Genomic DNA, 22435 nt, shown 5'->3' with positions numbered 1-22435 from the left:
TTCATGACAAAACCCCAATTCCTTTCAGTTCTATTCCTACCTGTCTGAATGCACAAAATACCAGTCCCTAGGACAGCAAAGTCCTTGGGATAAAATTTTCCAAGCAAATGTGGAGATGTGCACTGCACCTGCTCAAATGACACTGCTTAAAGTCCAAGAGGCCAACCACAAGTAACTCACCCACAGTTTTAATCAGGAACAAAATGCACAAAACCAAAAAATAATCATCAGAGAATCACAGAATGGTTTGGGTTGCACGAGACCTTATGGCCCATCCAGTTCCAAGCCCCCTGCCATGGGCAGAGACACCTCTCACTAGACCAGCTTGATCCAAACCCCATCCAACCTGGCCCTGAACACTTCCAGGGACTCCTGCTACCAGAGTGACTTTGGTGTAAAACTGATTTGAAAGAAAAACCAGAGGTAGGAAGCTATATCCATCTCACTGGGATCCCTCAGCTCCAGCATACTCCCTGGATGGCTGTCACTCAAACCCAGGTCAAATCTGGCCTGAGACGTTCAACTCAGTGCTAAACCCACCCAAGAGGTCCACATGGATGCACTGATGTGTCATAAAAGGCCCAGCATTGAGATAAACCACAGGTTAATAACTTAAATCTGCAACCGCTTAAAAAATGTCAGACAATGACAGAACTGGCAAGGAAGCACAGCTTTGGTAATTTGTACTGCTTTTAACACCCTCAATCCGTGTGCTCTGCTGCATTACACACTCCATGCACGCTGGCACGTGGCATGAGCTACAGAGCTGCAGCATGGATCTCATGGTACAACAGGATGGAAAAACCTTCTGAGGGGCCAATGGTCCCAAACTACAGCACCAGTGCCCTCGGTGGCATCGGTGACCTCATCGGCTCCAGTACCAGCATCTCTGTCTCCTGGCTCCCCCTCCAGCACCCATCACTGCCTGAGCTCCTCCCATCATCTTCCTACCCCGCTCCAAAGCCATTTCAAAACTTTTTCAGCTAGACATGCTAAACCCAGGATGTAGATTTTCCAATTAGTCTCTGTTTAAACATCTGTTGGTAGACTGCATTTAACATTAGTTATTTGAGAAAAGTGCAATTTGATTAGGCTGTCTGAAACGGAGCCAAAGTCTGCAAAATAATAGCTCAATTAAATTTTGTTTTGCTTTCATTTGTCTTATACTTTCCTGAGTGTGATACAGTTGCATATAATCAAGTAAACTAATTCCTTTCAAAATGAGATATTTCAGTGCTTTTTCCATCTCCTCTTAAAGTTTATTTAATAATCTATTCCATCTTCTCCATGCTTCATCGAACTTCAGCCTGACACAAAGTACATTTCTTTCTTGTGCCTTCAGTCTACTTTAATTTTCCAGGCTTTCAGTGACTTGAGATTATGTGCCATTAATGTTACACCTTAAATAGATTAGTAATTTATAAAAGGAAGATTACACATATCAGGCAAATAAAAACATTTCAGCAACACAACAGGCTTTTCTTTGCACACACCACAAAATATTTTGCCAACCTGACGACACAGCTGTAAAACTGTCAAGCTCCAAAGCCACATCCAAGCAGCATTTCCAATTGTTTCCCTGGGTTTAGTTTCTCCTTATTGTTATGTTGCACTTGTTGCCCTGAAACTTCAATATTAGCTCTAGAGATTTAAACACATGAAGCAAACAGCTGCTCTCCTCCACTCCAACAGACCAGATCAAAATGCCTTCTCTTTTTCTCTCCTGCCTTTTTTTTTCTTTCTCCTTTCTTTTTAAACAAATTGCTGTAAACCAAGTATTTCTGGCAAAGTTGATGGTTTCAGGGCAAAATTCTGCTCTGTGCTCATCACTGCAGACTCCTCCAGTGCAAACTCCTCTCAGTCAGTGTGTGAGAACACCAGCACTTCCCCATCCTGACTAAAGAAACTTTACCTTGAGGATTAAAAAATATAAATAAAAAAAGTAACAGCAACTTAGCTGCTATGTAGATGAGTCTATGATTTAAATTAAAACACTAAACATTTAAACATTAACTTTTCACACTTCTTTAAAAAAAAAGCAGCAGCATGTACTCTTTGAGAGAATTATTCTATCTGAGATTTTTGATACACAGTACTTTTCCTTTAGTGTTTTTTAAACATATTTGTTGCAAAGTGTGAACACAAAGGGACAAGCTGAAATAGGTATCTGGCAGGCTCTTCCCAGTGCGTGCTGCTGAAAGCCACAAGTACTACTGCAGTTGTGACAAACCTGTTATTTTGCTGTAGCAATTCAAGCGACTCCTCCAGCACTCCCTGCCCTGCCGCTGGCAGCTCTTTACAATATTCCTGCAACAAAATAACCTTAAAAACCGAGAGGCATCTAAAGTCCGTGGAAGTTCAAAATGGGATATGTCCTATTTAAAATGTAGAGAGCTACTAAATATGACAACCATTTGATGTATGAAAATTATTCACAACCAAAAACAGACAGTCTGGAAATAGCCGGGATGACTTCATTTAGACAGAATTACCCAAATCTGTTTCTAATATACACAGTACACATAATAAATTTTTACAATATGACAAGGAAAACAAACTTAATAAAAGTTCCTGATCTTTTGTTACACAAGCAAGCTATAGTCATGCTATGTTTATAATATTTTGCCCATGATATCACAGCTCAGTAACAAAAGCTAAGCGCCGCACAAAACAGTTTCTAGGTACGACTTCACCTCACCGTGCCAGCACTGCACCCATCAGGCTGGCAGAACTACCTTCCCCAGCCCACAGCCCGGGCTTGCTGGGCTGATTTTGACTAAGAGTTTCCTTTTCTCCTTCTCCCAGGCTCCCTCTGCCTCGGGAAGCTGTGGATCTCTGTGACGGGAGTTTGTTTTTTTCCAACTACACCAGGACTCATCTGAACGGTAAGAGATTTTTAGCCTGTTTCCTTCACTCCTGGTTATTTGACAAGTGCTTGAAAACCCTGTTATAAACAATCTCTGTAGGAAAACAGATGATGTCTTACGATCACAGAAGGTAATTTTTTCAAGAACCCAACTTTTTGAGCATTTCCCAGATGCACCGCGTCAATCTTCCCGCATTTGACTATCTCAGCTGGTTTTCCAGCCCGGGCATCGCGCCAGGCGGGCCGGACTGCCCCTCATTGTCACTTCTGTTCCATGGCACTTGCACCCACTGCTGTTATTCCAGGCTTCAGGAAATTTTCTAACCACTGGACAGGCTCCAGCACTGCGCACTAATAAGTTGCAGATTGCAGCACTCTAAGTGTGTGTGTGTGTGTGCATGCGTGTGTCAGATCGGGGCCACACTTTGTAGGAGGGGGGAAAAAAACAGTAGTTCAAAAATGCTGCCTACTCAAATTGACAGAAAAGTGACCCCTGCACTTCATCAGAAATTCCTGCAGACTGACAAAATAAAGGAGTTTGCTTTTATCACACACAGTAAGACTCATATGGAAAAATGGAAACACTACATCACTCGACCTTAGGTTGCCCCCTTTTCAACCGCAGATGAATATTATGTATAAAAATTGTAAATCAATTTGAGATGTATTAAAGGAGATTCTCTTTTTCTGTATTAAAGGTAATACCTTTTAATCTCAAGATTTATTTTGTAATGTCAAGTAAATGAGAAAGACTTAATTTCGGTAACTGAATTTTGTTACTCTTAAGTCTCTTCAGCATCTCTGCATGGTGTTCACAGAATTTCCTACCCTTTGCTTTGCATCAGGAAATAATGAGCAAGCGGCACTTACCCAACACTGAGTCACAAATATTTGCCTACATTAACAGAGCATTAAAAGCCATTTTAAACAACTTAAGGAAATTGTGCTAGCCTTTGAACTGTGATTCACTATTAGGAGAAATTAGGAAACTTTTCCTCTTCTCAAGGCAAAAATCAGCTGCCGTAACCTCCTTGTAATATCATTAGGTCCTAGAGCAGATTTTCCTCTTACAGATCCTCACACACAATAGATTTCTTTGCTTAATGAAACTACTTCTGAAATTTTCCTACACTCGGTGTCGGGTACTTTGAAATTTCAATCCTTTCACATCCTTGAACTCTCATCAACATTTTTTTCCAGACTGTGTCAATAAAATTGATTACTTGCAGTTCTGAACTCTGTTCTGCACATGGAAATAAAACAATTTGTTTTAAAGTATTTTCTGAAGAAAGCAGAACTTGGCAATCATATCTTCAAGATCAAAAATAAAAAAGAAGAAAGAGGGACAATCCAACCAAGCGAGCCTTGCCCACGAGAAGCAAAACAAAAAGAAACCTCTCCAGCAAACAAAAGAGAAGCGAGGTCCTGATTTCACGATTTTATCACGGCAGCAAGGCAGGCTCAATCCCTGACATCCCCACATCACCAGGCTCGCTGCTGTCCTCCTGACTGATATATCTCCCTGTCGGATGTGAACGATCTTTTCGGATCATTAATATGTTCATTAATTTGTTACCAATCGCGGCTCGCTGTACTTGCGCCGTGCAGCCGCGCACGGACGGACCCCCGGCTCCCCGGCTGCTGAGATGCCTCATACCTACAGCCGATCTGTTGCTTTTACAAGCTTAATCTCGGCATTAAGGAGCTGATTGTGGAACCATGTCGCTGTAACATCTTCAACCCAGCTGTACATCATATAAACCGCTATAGGAGGGGGCAGTCTCCCATCATTCCTGGCAGCAGCACATACCTTTAACTCCCTAATCTGTAATACTACAAAATACCGCTCTCATTTCTTCCCAAGCACAAGTGGACTACCAGCAAGGGTCCAACAGTGTTATTCCTAATTACCTTTTTTTCACTCTTGATCCTGTGGCGCTCATAATTAGTTACCTGGGGCTGCAATCCAATTTGAAGTGATGACAAGAAAGTGATCCATGAAAAAGTAATAAGTTAAATCCAATTTCAGCCTTCCTCTAATTAAATGCACATGGAACTAATGACTCAAACCCTACCATTTCAGTGATAATGGTAATTAGCGAGGTGGGAGTCACTCTCTTTTTTCAACACTGTAGGTGTAAACCACAAGGTAAAATGGCAGGAGCACTCTTAATTACATGTGTCATTTTGTCAGCAATTTACACATTTCTGACCAGTCAGGAAGGTTTCATTTGTTTTCCCCTTCCCCGAGGTGGGTAAGGCACGTTCAGGCTCTGGCACTGCCCACCCCACATTCCCACTCCCAACCTGGGCAGAAATCACAGTTTTTACAAACCTGTTCTGTAAATGCTTAATGTCAAAGCAGAAAACCTGCAAGAAAATTATACTCAGGGTGCTCAAACAGGATACAGGGCTGAAAATGAGGAATCCTGGCTTCCACTTTGCCCCTCAGGACCGACTTCTTTCCAGCACTCAAATGCCAAACTCCCAAATATCCCAGCAGAGCTGCACACCTCAACACCACTGAGGGCCTGCAGCTCTCCAGCCTTGGGAGAGTCACTTAATATCTCTCTGTCAGGGTTTACATGGCTATAAAATGGGAATAATCATGTTTGCTGACAGTACCTCACACTGCCAGCTCTCCAAATATACTGGTATTTTCATAGAAGCTTCATTTTTTTGAATCATGATATTACAGGATAATCACAGGCTTCTTTTAAGAATAAACACACTTGTCACCTTTCTGCTCAGTCTAAAGAACTGAATAGTAAATGCTTTAAAAAATATTAAAAGGCAGCAAAAAAAGCCCATAGGTGTCATGAAAAAAAAAACCCTTAGTATCATAATTTTCAAGCTGATCATGTAATTTTGAGGATCTGACTCAGATTTTGTTCTGTTTGTGGGGTGGATGATGTCTGCATTTCACAGACACATTCCAAGAACTGACTAACATTTATAATTGGGCTTAGGGGTGAAAAATAAATAAGAACTAAGTGGTTCTTTGGTAGAAACCAGCAAAACTCAACTTTGCTTAATTTCCAAAGTCAGAAACAGATAATGAAAGATTCAAGGGAAATTTTCATAGGCAAACTTCAAACCCTGCAGAAGGCAAAATCTTGACCCAAGCTGAGTTGGTGCCAAAATTCCCATTGGCTTGACTGAGGCCACATTCTGATCAATTTCTGTATTGAAGAGTGAAACAGAGAGATACTCATACAAACAGAATAAAAATTTACTTCTTCTGCCAAATCATCTGCTGAGACAATTTCTCTACCAGTTGTTAAATTTACCACTATGTAAAAAAGGTTCCCTGGGTGTAAAACCTGAGACAACATAACTGAGACTTGTGTGCTCCAAGTGAAACGGAGCATACCCTGCCCTTCACCTCTCGGTGTTTATTACGTTGTCAAACTAAAGATTTATAATTTCATAAAAAAAAAAAAAAAACAATACTAATTGCCCCCAACATCAAGCTACAGTGTTTTGTTTTTCCTCTTGCCCTCTTGTATTTCTCAAGATACTGGAAAGATATATTAAGATAATACAGCATGCAAATTAAATTCTACAAAAGCCCAGCCAAAAGGCTGCTTTAAAAAGCAGCGGTATGCAAAGGCGAGGACAGCTCTGTCCTCTCAGCCTCCCCCAGTCTCACCCTGAGAATTTAAACCAAACCCAAATTCTTTTCTTGGCTGTGACTTAAAGGGAAGATTTATTTTTTTGTTTTGCCAAGCAAAAACAAAAGTTTCCATCCCAGTAATTTCATTATTTTTTCTCTCCAAACACAGGCAGGTTAATGATCAGACAAGAAATCTCATTTAATCACATAAAAAAAAGTCAAGTGATGGGTTTGAATTGCGAGATACTGATTTGGACATCCTAAATTTGTTTTCAGTCCAGTATCCAACTTCCAGCTCAATGCAACACACAACATTTACGTCTTTAAAAAAAATTGTATTTTTAGTATTGCCAAAACACACATGCACTTTTACTTTCTTGGGAGAAAAATGTGTCTCTTGATTTGTTTCCAATCTGTGTGGCTCTTGCCAGCAACTAAAATGCTTGAAGAACCAAAATGAATAATCGGTAAGAGCATCGGCAATTAAAGCTGCAAATTTTAATCAATACATCTATTAATACAGATATATTTATCTTGGCCAGGAAAAATGTGCACATTTTCAAAATCCTAAGCATACCTGGCCTGTTAAATTATTTGTTTCACATATTCAAGGAAATCCACTGTCTATGGCAAATATATTATCAAACAGCCTTTTAGTCTTTTTTTCACTTCCAGTAACTTTTGTGGAACTGGTATTTTTTATGTTCTTTCCCCAACTGCTGGTTATTAAATCCATTTCTTAACTTTCAATTTTCTTTTGTTTGTGTCATCAGGCTGCGAAACCGGAGGTCACTGCCAAATCTAAACCACGGCAGTGTGCGATAGGCTCAAAATGTGAGTCATCCTGTACTTGGAGATTTGGGGTTTTTCAGCTATCAGCAGAGCACATCTCCAGTCCTGCGTCCAAGTTCTTACACACTGAGTATCTCACGATCTGTTAAAAGCAGATCTTCAGGCCCACTGTCACTTAAACACTACTGAAGACACCATGTCCCAGTGTGGCTACAGGATGCTGGGATATATTTAAGTACCTTGGCTACTTAATCAGGGAATAAAGAAGGAATAGAGGAAATTATCCACAAGGGGCGAACAGATTAGCTGCACAGTATACACCAGATTAATCTGCGTCTGTTTGTGGTGGTGGGGTTTAGAGGGTGCATTTCCAGCCCCAGTAGTGCCCCCTGCTCCTGGGGCAGGCAGGGCCATGGAGCATCTCGGTGGGAGAAGCAGCAGCCCAGGCAGACAGCATCCCTCCCTGCTCCATGCAAAGCTCCCCAGCACTCGTGCTGGGCGCTGCTCACCAGTGCCCTCGCCAAGCACAGCAGGGATGAGCGATGCCTATGGTGTTCTTGTTATACATGAAGCCTGTTTGTCACAAAAAAAACAAGGTGACTGCTAACTGCTGTGGCTATTAAATGAGATATCTATTTTTGTAAGTGAAGCCCAAAGATACCTTGTTCATTATTTAAACAAACTTATGAAAAACAGGCACGTTTCCCCCACCCTTGATATTTATTCTATGTACTGTCAGCAATAGGTGTCACCTCATCAGCATGGCCCTATCTGACTTGAGGGCCTGTGGGTGCTTGTGTGGGTGCAATTTTACTGAAAAATTCTACCCCCATCAGCACCATCTCCTTTCAGCAACAGATTTTCATTACAGGGATGCACTTGGGGGTGTTACATCCAAGAGGACTTCCAGTATGTTTTAGACATAAGCAAAAGCACCAGGAGTGAGAAGGGGAAAAAAAAAAAAGACTGGGCAGTCATTTGAATCAGTGAGTGACAGGCTGGGCCAGCTCTCTGTATACATTAATAAATTAGAATTTTAATTGTGTCTCTGACTGCAGGAGCTGCTCCAGTACTTTAATACGTACCAACAATTGGCTATGTTATGGAATCCACGATGTGGCCTTCACTGTTGACCTCTGCAACACAATTCCCAGTCTGACTACGGAAACTGTTTGGTTTGATCCTTTCAACTTATTTGAATCCTGACAAATAAGCTCACAGCTGAAAGGTCAACACAGTCATATTTCATCCTCTGGAGCTATTCTTAAGACATCTGCACAACAAAGCACTTCTTTTAGTACCTGACACTGGACCTAGCCAGCACAATCTCTCATTAAAAATGTCCCCAGTGGAAGAGTCTATTAAAAGGCATATGGATCAGCTATGGATTTACCAAATAAAATATTTTTGAAAGCATTAATGTAACGCTTTGGATTATGGCTCTTGACGTTGCCAATAAAACGTATATTTGCCCAATGACAAAATGCTTCATACTTTCCAAAAGAATAATAGCCCGGCTGTAAAGCACGAGGTGTTGTCCAGCAGCCGGAGCACAGGGGTGGGAGCCAGGAACTCATGAATCTTAATCCTACCTCTAAACCCAATTCCCTCTGTGATCCTAAGTGAGTTGCTTAACCCGCATCCCTCAGTTTCCCAGTCCAGAACTGGGATAATGCTACTTACTTATCAGACTTTCCTTCTGGGGATGTTTTGGAGATTAGTATTTGCAAAATGCTTTGAAGATGAAATCACTACACCAAAGCTTGGCGTTGTCCACGCTGGGCCAAGGGCTGCAGTTAACAGCTATTCCTCACTCAGGCAAAACTCCCCTTCAACTGCCCATCAGCTTTATTTGGGTAAGAACCACAGAATCAGGCCCTCTCACTTTACTGTCAAGGCCTCTAGCAATGTTGGCTTTACCTTCCATATTCTACTACATATTTAAAGAGCCTAGCATCCGTATTTTTGCAGGAAAATAATCTGAAGCACATATAAAAGGCAAGAGAAGCAGCAATGCTGCCAGGGAGCTCATGGTGATAGTATATCAAACTAAAAAAAAAAAAAAAAAGTAGAAAGAGCAAAACAGACATGAGTTTGACAACGTGCTATGACAACAAGAGGGAAAAAAAATCCAGAAAGAATTTGGGGCTACAGAGGCTGAAGCATCAGATATAGAAGAGCGAGATAAGATAAATGTCCCAGCTAAAGGGCTTTGTGCAACTGCAGCTGAACTGCTGCATTCAGGACCTTATTATCAAAAATCCACTGACATGCTGCAATTGCAATTGCAGTAATAAAAGCAATAACCAGCTGCAAACCAGCAAAGTGGTCAAGGGTCTGGAAGTGCTAGTTTAAGAAATACATAAAGAACTAGATACATATAATTTGCCAAAACTGGCAAGTACATGTAAGTATCTCAGATGTTTGAGGAGTGCGAACACGAGGCAAGGCAAGGGACTGACTCAGTATTTATACAAGCAGTATTACTTGAAGCAAGAGGATGGAATTAAAGTGGAAAGTTCCTGAGCGTGTGCTTTGTTATGGAAAACTATCTGAAGGAAAATAATAGCAGTCCCACCATCACTTGGGATTTCTAGCACTAGAATAGCAAGAAAAAAAAAGAGAAAAAAAAGGAACTGTGATACATGACCTAATAGGTCTTTCTTGTCTTTAACTCCCCGTGATTTATCCCAAAAGACTAGCAGAATGTACTCCAAAGCCCCATATGTGTGCATACATCTTCTGTTTGGGAATGCTGTATTGGTTTTAGCTCTCTGAATTCATAACAGCACAAAGCCCTCTAATATTTAGATTTTATTTCTGAAGATGTCCATAAATCAGCAGACAATAAAAGGGGGAAAAACACACCGATGATATGATATCCTAGCATTTCCCAATATCTTTGACACAGCAAATCAACGGTTTGAGTGAACACAGACTACAAATGGAACAGCAATCAAACAGAAACGTTAATGCAAATCTCCTATGCACACTGACACAGTAACAAAAGCTATTCCATTTTGTCATGATCCAACCCTACCAGACGCTAATAAAAGTACACGCTCACGATTTGTAAATACGCCGTAGGTGGGACTTCCAAGAGCACCCAGCATCAATCCTGCTGCCACTTACACCAGCCACAGCCACTCTGTGGACACAGGGAGGAAGCCCCTGAAGGTTCCATCCCAGTGTCTGCATGGAAGACACATTTATTCAGCTTTTACAAGCCCCAGACCCTCAGAGAGGCTCACAGGCACCCCTTACCTGAAGGGCTGGCTGTTTGTCATTCCTCTTTGGAGACTTTAATCCACTAACTTGTTGCTGCTGCTGCTGCTGCTGTTGCTGCTGCTGTTGCAGGAGAAGCTGTCGTGCCACCTGGAGAGCCTGTAGGGAGAAAGAGGTTGGAGAATTGAGTTCAGAGTCAAGAGGGCACAGGGAGCTACACAAGCAGCATAAGGGCAAAGAAATCCCTGGTCATGGACTACCACTCCACTTCTGATGCACCTCCAGTGAGGAAAGCAGTGGCTTCCACAACAGCAACACCTAGCATACAATGGGGTGATATCCCACCACTGATTTCCCATTTTGACTAAGGAGAAAAACAGCAGCAGCTGATGTTTGCCTCTTGGGTGGAAGCCTCAAGTAACTGCAGGAATCCTGGTGGTGATCTCCATGGAGTTGTTGTTGTCCCCCTGAAGCAGCTCTCAGCCCTCCTCACTAATGGGCAGTCTCCTTTGCTTTCAGCTTTCAGATGCCTCCTCTCCAGCAGATCAGGCTGGGTTTACAGAAGAGGGCAGTCATATAACACTGTCTGCTCCCCTGAGCACCAGAGAACATCAGGGAAGCTTCTGCAAGGCCATGGTGGGAGAAAGAGGAGAGGCAGCAGCAGCCAGAGCCATGCTGAAGGCTGAGAAAGCTTCAAGGAACTGGACAGAATACAAAGAAAAGCAGAGACAACATTTCCCCTCACCAAAATCCAGGACTTGGATTTTGATGATCCTTGTGGGTCCCTTGCAGCTGAGGATGTTCTATGATCCTATGAAAATCATTGTCAGCTGTGGGGACTCACTGGGAGGGGACACAGCAGTAAAGGGACAGTGTGACACTGGAGGGGCAAGGGACATGACCCTGAAAGCATGAGCAAGCAGGATGTGGGGAAATTATTGCAAAATATCATCCAAAGCAGAGAAGAGTCCCTCAACACTGGAGCTGCTCTGCAAGGCCCGATTTCTCCATCAGGTGGGGAAAGGAAACCAAGAGGAGATAAAAGAGGAAAAGCTGAGGAGCCAGTCCCTGCCCTGGCTCCCTCCTGGCTCCCCGGGCAGGGCACAGCAAGGATGATCCCTGCAAGGCAGACTGTGGCACGGCTGAGGCTGCGCTGGCGAGACCCCAGCCTGCTGCTCCCGGAGGATTCACCAGCAGCGGACCGGGCCTCCCTGGTCTCCTTGGAGACGTTCAGTACATGTGTAGGTGGAAAAGTGGGAAGGCTGAAGACTTCATTAATGTAAAACAAGAAAAATAGTCCCTTTGCAAGATGCCTACATGGAAGGAAGGAAAAAGCCTTCCCCACTCCTACTGTGTATGTTCTCTGAGTGATTTAATTAATACCTATTTAATTAAGAAGTCAGATGTGCTTCAGGTTTCACCTGCTCCTTCAAGTTGCAGTGTTTAATCTCAGCGCAGAACTGATGGGAAAGGTTTGATATCAAGGTCAGCAAACTCTAACCCAACTCTGCCACCCCAGTAAAACCTTGTTATTTTAATTGCCAAGATCCATCTTTTTACTTTTGGAGAGACATTGGTCAGCTCAGCGGACTGGAGAACCACCACAGCTGACCAGGGCAAGTGGGCAGGAGAGACCTTATAATGCTTCGGCAGTAAACCCTCCTTTCCAATTTAATAACAAGTCTCCACTGGATCAGAAAAACTCTCTAGGGGTGGATGGGATTTCCAGCAGAGCTTGGCATGGTGCAGGTAAAATTAGATTTTGCATTTCAAGCTGGTTGGAGCTTAGTGCACCCATAACATCTCTGAATTGGTCCATGTCCCTGCAATGGGTGCAAGGAGCTGCTGGGCATGGATCTGGGCTCCAGACACACACAGCCACCACCCCCTCAATGGTGCACCATCAGGAAACAGGAAACCCTACAGCCTACCAAAGAATTCAATGCAACAAAAGAAAGCTTTATGCAGAAAGCGCTAAGAACAGTTAAAAAACACCTTATTTTTATTGAATTAACTTATTTAGCTGTTAAAGCATCTTCAAGGGTGGGCAGAGGCAGCAGAAATAAAACCTACAAGACTTAAGCGGATAGGCAACAAATACTCACTTATTTAACAGGAGTGTTGTATGGCTTATTTAATTAATGAATACTTGTAAAGCACTCTGAGTTGCTCAGACAAGAAGCTCTATACAGTACAAGCGCAACATATTATTATATATTATTAAGACTGGCTCTGCAGAAGAATAATTCCAGGTAAATGTGCAATCAAATGATCATTTTAGTTCCCAGTAATTAGATTCAATAGGCCAAAAAAACCACAGAAGCCTTTCTTTAATCATACACTAAACAATCAGAACATCCCTAACCTTTCAAGCTACAGCCTTTTTGAATAAAGCATCATCAACTTATAGATATTATTCCAAAAAGAACCAGTAACCATATGTGTTGTCTCTTTGAAATACAGTTGCTATAGCAGACCCTGCATGCATTTCATGTGATATGATCATATTCTATCCATTCTGGCAGCTGAGAGGTTGCACAATTAAACTGGCTGCCAGAAATTTTTCAAGATTCCCAGAACAAGTAGCCATGCAAGAAATGCCTGCTCTCTACTCGAGCTGGCCACGAAGCTCCATGCAGCTTGGTGGGGTGGCCACTGCCACCATAAACCCTTACCATGACTGACCCCACAGCAATGAGGGTCTCTGGCTGTGGGGACAGGCTGGCACTGGCAGAGATCTGCTGGAGGAAAGCCAGAGCTCCAGTCCAGCTGCACAGCACCCACATCCCTCACACCCACCACTCTGAGGGTCTCCATTCAAGGTGACATCTACACCACCCCATTCCATGTCCAGGTGTCATCTGTGCTGGTGCAAACCTGGTGGGACCAGAGTTGGTAAGAGGGAAGGACCAGCACAGAGGGTGGAGCAGCGCAGGAAGGAAAGGATTAGAAAGAATAGAAGTGGGCCAGAGGGAGCATCAGGGATACAAGCAGCCAGGATGGACAGGAATATCAAAGGCAAAAGACAAGGTAGATGCAAGAGAGATGGCAACATGCTGACATTCCAGGGATTGCAGCTTGAAATGGCATTTCCCATTTCTCCTCTCAAGATTTCGTTTTTTCACTTACAAATAACTGACAGCAATAAAAGCTGAGCATCAGATGAACTCGGGTTTATGATGTGGAAGGTTGTGTATAGCTCAGATATGCTTCTTACTGAGCATCTGCATCAAGGAGCTACCAAGTCCTTGGTGGTACAGTGAACCCAGCAATCCCACATCCCTCTGCCTTTCTACTTCTCCCTGTTCAGCCTTTCCTTCCTCCTACCTCAGTCCTGTCCTTGCCACTTCCAAGCCTCATCCACACTCCTCACACAAGACAGGACATGTATGAGAAAGATGGCTTGGGACACACTGACCCTCCTTCCTTTCACTCACAAAATACTTCAAGCCCGTTTGGGGTTTGCCTTCATGGAATTACTTTGCTGGTATCAGTTCAAGCCCTGTGGACGGCCGTACAAGCCAAGCCAAGAAGCATCACCCCTCTGCCCCCTTCCCTGGTTCCAGGCAGTGCTGCTCCTGCACGGATCTCATCCCTGGCGTGGGAGCCCTGCTGAGGCTGCCGGTGCTGCACAGTGCTCAGGCGAGGATAGACAGGGAAATTAATTTGAGTGAAGTCAGTCCCACAACCTTCATCAGCACGGAGATTCGCAAGCAGGCCTGTACATTAATAAAGCTTCCTGTGGGAGTAGATGTTGCCTTTGATTTGCATGTGAATTCAATGCTAGTGAGAAGTGCCAGACTGTCAGACATGGAGACCAAAGTCTCTTATCTTTCCAAAAGCTTCTGTAGCAGTTTCCCCACATTTCCTTAATCATCTGCCTTGTCCTCAACTTACTGAACAGGCAGCAGAGAGTAAAGCTGGATTCGGTTCAACTCCTGCTGCTGCCAAGTCCTGAAACAAGGGTGCCACGACTGTTTACTGCTAGCCAACAGCTCTGCTAACGTGGCCCTCTCCTCACAAGCAGGTGCTCTGACATCTCCAAGCTCTTTTCACACATTCCTCCCCACTGCCATAGTTACATCCTAAATCTCCACCACGTGCTTGCAAGTGAACAATTGCCAGGGGCCGTGAAAAAGCAGCTTGTGTTTGTATGTCCAGACAAGAGCATGTTCCTTTAAGGTGGAGATGCCAAGAGCCCCCAAAACCACTGAGGTGCTTCAAATACCTGGCTCTGTATTTACCAGCAGCCACATTATCTGCACTGCTCAAAGAGCCTGCAAGTCTGGACAAAGCTTCTTGGGACACCCAGAGACCAAGACACCAATCCTGGCTTCCAGCAGTGAATCACAGAGCAGCAGTACCCATCCTCCTCTCTGCACCAAAACACAAGGGGAAATCCTCTCACTTACTGGGAAAAACAGAGAAAGGAAAGCATCCCCCTGAAAATGAATCTTCCATGGGTTTTGGTCACTATAAACATGGATTTGGAAAGACAACATCAGGAAAAGGCTGCCTACCAACCAAGTCATCCTATGCCTAAATGCAAGATACAGTAAATGAACTCCCAAGGTGTTTTCTTATCCATTAGGAAATCACCCAGACATAAGGAGATTTTCCGGTGTAAAACAGAGATCAGTAAAAAGGCAACTGAAATACAGAGCTTGAGAGACATTGCACAAATTTGGAATGGTATTTGAGAGTCAACACTGGGTGACACCTAACCCAGGAAAAATGTTAACAGTACATTAACTGTGAGATGAATCAAGCCTGTTTCATTCACAGCATAAGTGGGAAGCCCCACTGAAAAGCCCTCTCCCTGTGCTTAGGGAAGTGGCAACCATTTATTATTTCCCAACCACTTAAGCACCAGGAGGGGGAAAAAAAAAAGTACACATTTGAGATGACCAAGACAATTTTACTGCAAGACAGACAGAACGTGACTTGTTTGCCCAGCTGTTGTTTGCCCAGAACACTGGGCACTGCTATCACCCCAGTTACTGTTGTAATTCAACATTTCCATGCAAGCACCTTGACCTTTCAGTTTCACCATCCTCTTTGGGCAAGCTCTGACGAAGGGTAAAAATGCAGCCCTGCCTCTCACTGCATGTGGCCAGAAACTCCTGATTCGGGAAGGGGGCTGGGGAAGGGAAATACACTGGAAAAAGAGGGTAGAACTTTAAAAATAGAAATGCTGCTTAAAGGCCGTATACTTGCTTACAGTGTCAGTACATAAGGAAAACAGTAACAGGATCCAGTCGCATGGAGCCTCTTGCTAACTTGTTCCACCACTGCAGCCAGTACAAGGCAGCAACTCTCCAACTTTTTTCCATCATTCTATTCCTACTGAAGAAAAAGTGCTCCAGCTCCTCCCTTCCCATCTGCTCCAACCATTATTAATATCAATCAGTTATTAATGAAATATGATGACCTACAGCTATAATAGGCCTGGCTCTAACGCCAGGGGAAGCTTGTTTCTGAACCTGAGGTTTATCAGGCATGGAAAGATCAATCCAGGGAACGTCAGGATGTATGGAAAGGAATGTACACTGGAGGGTGGGGAGATGAGCAGCAGCCATGAGGATGCAAAAGAAAGGGGTGTCCTGTTCAACTGCCAATACCCAGGGCAGCTGGTCAGTAATGAATGGGCTGCCTACAAACTATCTGGATAAACACGCACTCAGAAGTTTCAAGGAGAACACAAAACAAAATCTCATGTGTTTTTACAGATTCCTAAGGATTCTGGGCCTTTCCAGGTGGACAAAGCTGCTTATCAGGAAAGCAACTTGAGAAAGGAAGAAGGAAGAGTTCTCTAAAATCAGAGGTCGTCTTGCAGCCATTGGAAGTGTCCAAGCAATAAACCTGGAAAGTTGCCAGCCAACACCATATTCTGTCCATAATTTCAGTTATGGTCATAAACAGCAAAACAGAAAAAAACAAGCAAGCAGAGAGAGAAGGAGAAACTTTAAGGGCAAAATCTGCCCTTGGAGCAAACATCACACTACGCTGGTCCCAGACCTTGTGTGTTGACCTTTGATAGCCATACCCTTGCAAGCTACCACTGCTCCTCAACTTCCCCACTGAGGTTTGGGCAAAGCACAGCATTGCAGCAGCAGGCATGCAGCTCTCCCATCATCTATTTCTCCCCAAATTTCATGCCACCTTCAGGCCCTGAGGAATCTCCCCGTCAGCAGCTCCAGGCACCTCTCCCACTGGAGCATGGCCCACCTCCCAACAGGGCTTCTTGCTTCCCTTCAGCCTCACAAGGCAAGTACCTTTGTTTCTCCTGGGTGGGACGAGGGGGAATTTAGACTCAGCCAGCAATCTCTCTTCCTTCTCAGCTCCCATCTGTCCTCACACCCCGCTCCACTCCACAGCTGCTCCCAGCAGAGCGGCAAGATGCAGCTCTCAAGCTCGGAAGCCCGGATGCACCCGAGCTTCAGAGATGCTTCATGTCTCTCCCACTCCTGCCTCCTCTACCTCCTCTCCTGCGACACTCTCTTCTCCTGGAGCAGCAGATGTAGAGGAGCGGTGGTAGGAGGCAGACACATTGGAGGGGAGCCCTGCTGCAGTTCTCCTCCGGCAGGCTCAGGAGCCGCACAACGTGTGGAAACCAGCGAGGAGAGGAGCAGTATGCAAAGGGAAAAAAATAAAAAATAGTGCAAAGCGACAGCAGTGGGTAGTGCTGTTCCTCTGGGAGGAACAGAACAGGGGGAGGTGAGATGAACCAACTAGAGAATAGGAAAGGAACCAAAATGAAGAGGAGGAATAAAATGTAGAAGATGCAAAAAAGAGAAGCAGATGTTCTTGCAGCACTTATTCCCTCTGACATTCGTGCCCAGCTCTTCCATCTTCCTCCAGAACTGGGAAATGAGCTGCTACGTGCTCTCTTCCCCACTGCCAGCACCCTGACCCTGTGCCACACACAGAATGACACAGCCAAGAGCCCCAACACTGCTCCTGGCAGTGCAGAAGGGAACTCTGAGCATACCTACAGGCAGGACATGGGGCTCTGCTATGACGCACAGCTAAGATGCAACATAACCTGGTGAATCATTCCTACTCTCCAGCCTTCTCAACCACCTTGGATTCAAACAATCCCCATCCCCATCTCATCCTCTGCTTCCTTGTTTCATTAAATAATCCTTTTCCACCTACCCTGTCCCAGCTCCACTGGTGCAGCAGGGATGCCCTGAGCCTGGGGAGATGCTGCTGGTTGTACCCAGTGCCTCACTTGGCTGCAGCCAATCTGCAAGGCTGGGTCCACCCAAGGGCTACCAGCCAGCTCATCATAGAGGGGAGCTTCAACAGCAATAAAATGGTCAATAAAAGGGTCAGCTGGCCATGAAGATCACAGCAGACTGGTCTGCACAAGTGACTAATGGCGTGATTCCTGTACTGGGAAAAGAGAAGGGACCTGAGGTCCACATGTACAAACCCTGGCTCACATCCTGTCCCTGATGTGACAGGGGCACACTTGGAGCAAGGGAGTTGGCAATGTGCCTCATGCTGAAGCATGTCCTAGAATAGTTCAGTCATAAGGAAAGAAGATGAGTCTCTATTTTTCTTCCAGCAGCCTTAGTTTCTTTCCTCTGGAATAGATTCTGGCTACCAGTTAAGGAGATTCCCTCCAGAAAAAGGCACTGGAAACAGAAAGCCTTTCTTCCAAACCCACAGGGTGGAGCTGCCTGTGTCCCAGCTCTGCTGCAGTTCTCCTCGTGGGCACTGAGGTTACTCCTCAGTGGGAGGATGAGTGGACTCCATGCCCCTGCCCTGCCATCCCACAGCCCATCCCATGGCTGGCAAGGTCCCTGCCTGTGAGGACCCAGCACCACACAGGGGGAAAACAGAGTCTGCCTCCGAACAAAACCAATTTCCATTTTGTAATTTATTCAAGAACTCCAACAATTTCAGGGAAAAGGTGGTTGAGGCATTTTCTTCAATACTTGGAGACACTACAGGGATGAAGGGGGCAGGCAGCAAGGGACAGTAGGGTGAGAGATCAGCCTCAGCCAACACCAGGAACCTGCAAACCCTGAAGAAGCTACAACAGGGAAAATGGCTACAAAAATCCCTTTTTTGAGGCATAAATTAAATCCTCAGGCGGTTACACTGCAAAAACACCTTCTGTCCCTTCTTTTAAAGAGTCACAGTCAGGACTCATCAAAGCCACTTAAAAAGTATCTGGCAAAAAGTTCCCAAACATTAAAAATGGTTCTCTTTATTTTGGCATGCCAAGACTCACAGCATGTAGCGGTCTGTACCAGCAAGAAAGGAGGGATGGGCCAACACATCCTGGTAAAATGAGAAAGGATACAAATTTTGGCTCCCTGTTCAAACTGAACCAGAACTGAACTGTTCCTGAGTGATGAAAAAAAAAAAATCTTATGGGATTTCCAGCTCATTTCTGTAGGCTCGAGATCAGATTCTGAACTACTGTGTTTATGCAAAAGTGAACCAGACCTTTGAATATTTGGAGGAGCATTCACTGCTGAGCCGCGTTTTTCTTGGATGTCAAAAGCACGGGAAGTTCTCATATTTTTTAAGAGAGAAGAGAAGAGGGATAAGGTGGGGGGGGAGAAGGAAGAGGGCCTTTTTGTTGCTACAACATAAATAGTATATTGCATACAGCTGCTTGCGCGCTTCCCTGTGTGGTCAACAAAACAGGGAACATATTTTAAGCTTGTTTTCCAAAACACTGCATGACAAACTTGTACTCAGAGGCCCATGAAATACAGCCCCTGACTGTGGACATCTCACCACGCTCCATCAGACACTCGCTGCTGCTGGGTGAATGAAGGAAACAGAACATTGGGACAGCCCAAAACATGGAAAACTAAAGCTGCAAATCACATCTCTGCACTTCGATGGCACAACCTAATTTAGAACTGCTTGTAAAAAGCTTAATTTTAATTTTGCATTCTGGTAAAGCAAAAATAGGCAAGATTGAGATGGAGGCGACAAAAATGATTAGAGGGCTCAGCAGATACAAGGCAAGATTGATAAGGGTGGGAGTGTTTAGTTTAGCGAGAGATGAGTAAGAGGGGAGACGATAACAAGTATACAAGTTGTGACTTGGCCTGAGAGGGTACATCTGGTGCTTTTGCCATTTCTCATAATGCAAGAGAAAGAGGACATTGAATGAAGTCAGGAAGCAACAGCCACCAAAAAAAACCCCAAAACAAAACGGCAGATAAAAAGATTTTTTTTCCTTTCTTAACATACAACTCATAATTACTCCCTGGAACTTACTGTCACAAGATATCACCAGGGCCAAGAGCATGGGGAGGATGCAAGGAAAGGATTAGACACTTGCAGAGATAGTTATGAGAGCATTTACAGCTACCTTTTGAAAAATAAAAATAGAAATCAAGGTACAGATGTTTATGCTTCAGGGCACAAACAACCTTAAATTGCTGAAGTTTGGGAGGACATTTTCCCCCATGGACAGGGGAAATTCCTTCATGGGCTTCTGCCCAAGGACTTCAGCCAGGGCTGGAGAGCTCCCCTGTCCAACAGGCTGCAACTGCTCCTGCCCCTTGGTCTTTGCAGGTATCTCAGTCCTGCACCTCTGATCCCAAAGCCCATTCCTCAGCCCACCCTGAGCCTCCTCAACCCTCAGGAAGCTTCTGGGCAGGGGGGGCCAGCCATGTTCCCCAGCGTAGCCCCTGCCCATGTCACCTGGCCCCAGCTGCTCATTTCCTCTTTCTTCTTTACATCACATTTAAGTTTCAGGTCCTTATTTTGCCAGCCCTTCCTCTCCCTGCTATTTCGACTGCCACTTTTTCCTCCCTCAAACCCAAACCCCCAGCTCCAGCCCCTGCCATCCACTTGGGCTCTCCAGGGAGGGCTGACCCCCTTGCGCCCAGAAGGTGAAGCATCCACCTCCACACCCACCAACGACGCACAGGCTTGAACACAACTTCACAATGTCAGGCAAATTTTCCCTTTCTTGATGTGAAGCCATTCCTCAGAGGAACCCTGCATCCCTGAGGAGGAGGAGGAGGACCCTCCTGTGGATGTGGCACCTGCGGGGCAGCGGCAGTCAGGCGCTATTACAGACCCTGGCGCTCATCAACGCGCTGGAACTGACATGCGACTCGGGGAGACAAAGAGAGATTTTGAAAGCAAGTCAGTCTATTAAATTTATACCTACCTGCACAATGCGAAGCAAACCACATCTCGGTTTCCTTTCATGTGCATGACAGTCTTAACTTGTTTCTTTTAATCCCATAAAAGCAGCTAAAGCATGCAACATGCTTCCCGGAGACGAAGCAAACCTGTATTTTACTTCCTGACAGTGATTTAGTTTATAGGGTGTTGGTTTTTTTGTTGTTCTTTTTTTTTCAAGGAAGATAATGAACATTGTCCAAAGCTGGTATTATAAAGGAAATACTACATGCTACATGCTAGACACCTGGCATTTAAAAGAGAATCCCATAAATTGACACTGTCTGTAACGGACCAAACACAGCTGCAACCCCTCAAGCTGCACAGACACCAGCACTGGAGGCTGGAAGATCCCAGCATCTCCTGCCAAGGTTTTCTTTGGAAATCAGCACCCTTCTGAAAATTCAAAGCGTCTCTCATTTAGTCGGTCACACCCCAAGCAGGACCGGGGAGATGACCAGGGCTCTATGACTATGCAATAAATCCAGCAAATCCAAAGGGCTGGAGCAGTAATCCATGGAAATGTTCCAGGCAAGAGGGGGGTTTAAGTGCCTTTAATTCCCAGCTGCAAGCCCAACAAGCTGCCAGAAGGCGGAGACCACCGAACGCAAGGGGTTAATGGCCTTGCTAAAGAAAATGATACACATAATTTCCTTTTATAAAATATATAAAATTTATAAAATTTTCCTTTTATAAAACAATACGTTTATTATTTTCGGTATATCTGCTAAAGGGCATGGCCTTCTGAGTGGAAAACAAAACACAGCTTGGTCACATGTTTATTTGCTTCAGCTACTCCCTTTCCCTTCTGATAAATAATCAAACATGCCATCCAGAAAAAACAAAACCAGTGAGCTGGGAAATTTGATGGTCATCAAATAGACTAAGATACCAAGAAAAGCAGCCCACTGTTCCCACAGAGAGTTTTCTGCCCCACACCTACACTAACATCTGAGTAAATAACTTCAGTCACTCTTTCCATTTTCCCCATGAAATTACTCCTACTGTTAAACAAATTGTCCTTAAGGCAGTTGCAAACACCATTTTTTTTTCCTGCAAAGTAGAACAACTTCTGAACATTAAAAAGCCAGACTAGCAATATATTTTCAAAATATGTTTGTTGTACTTGCGGTTTGGCTGAACACACAGCTTGATTTCTCTCTCTCTCGCTCTCTCTTCTAGGAAGATGGGGGTTTACAGTTTAAAATTTTAAAGTGTATTTGGATCTTGGAGAGGCAGGAAAAGCCTCAAGGAGGATGGGTTTTCTCCATAGGGCAGGCAGCATATTTTCCATTTTCTCTTATGTTTCACACTATACGAGCACCACGAATGCTTGCCAAAAAAAAAAAAAAAGTTACCTGCTATTTCAGTGGACTTCTGTGGGGGGAGAAATCACTGAGAAATATCAAGCAGTTTTTTAAAGTCACTTGAACAGAGGGGAAAAAATCCAGCATCCGTGTTGTGACATGGATTACCTAGAGGATCTACACTATCTTCCAATAACCCCTGAAGACCATTCATACAACAATCATTAATACTGAAAAACTGCAGAGAAAATCCCTCACGTGAGAAGTTAACAACCATTACCCGGCGTGAGCATGCTTTCCCTTTCCTTTTGTAGTACCACAGGTCTAAACAATAGTCATATGAATGAGATAATAGCCATGCTTGTCTCAGCAGCCTGATTTTTATTAGCATGAAATTGGTACAAATATTAGCGAGGCTGGTTCGCATGCGGTGCCAGAGCCACCATGCAAACAATTTGT

The 22435-nt window shown here is 44.3% G+C and overlaps 1 protein-coding gene across 4 annotated transcripts in view; it reads right to left on the bottom strand.

Moving 5' to 3' along the window:
- FOXP1 (forkhead box P1) overlaps positions 1 to 22435 on the bottom strand; it is a 218312-nt gene that overhangs the window by 100952 nt on the left and 94925 nt on the right. For 3 of the 4 annotated variants that reach the window (XM_058031758.1, XM_058031759.1, XM_058031760.1), the window contains exon 3: positions 10539 to 10658. In XM_058031758.1, the coding sequence (XP_057887741.1) occupies positions 10539 to 10658 (120 nt within the window). Of the gene's footprint in view, positions 1 to 10538; positions 10659 to 16774; positions 16959 to 22435 lie in introns of those variants that run through there. The other variant, XM_058031763.1, reaches the window with a different exon arrangement.

The sequence above is a fragment of the Melospiza georgiana genome, chromosome 11 (assembly GCF_028018845.1).
Source record: "Melospiza georgiana isolate bMelGeo1 chromosome 11, bMelGeo1.pri, whole genome shotgun sequence".
Lineage (NCBI taxonomy): Eukaryota > Metazoa > Chordata > Aves > Passeriformes > Passerellidae > Melospiza > Melospiza georgiana.
Note: the sequence above shows the minus strand (reverse complement) of the source record. Positions and strands in the feature narration are given on the sequence as shown.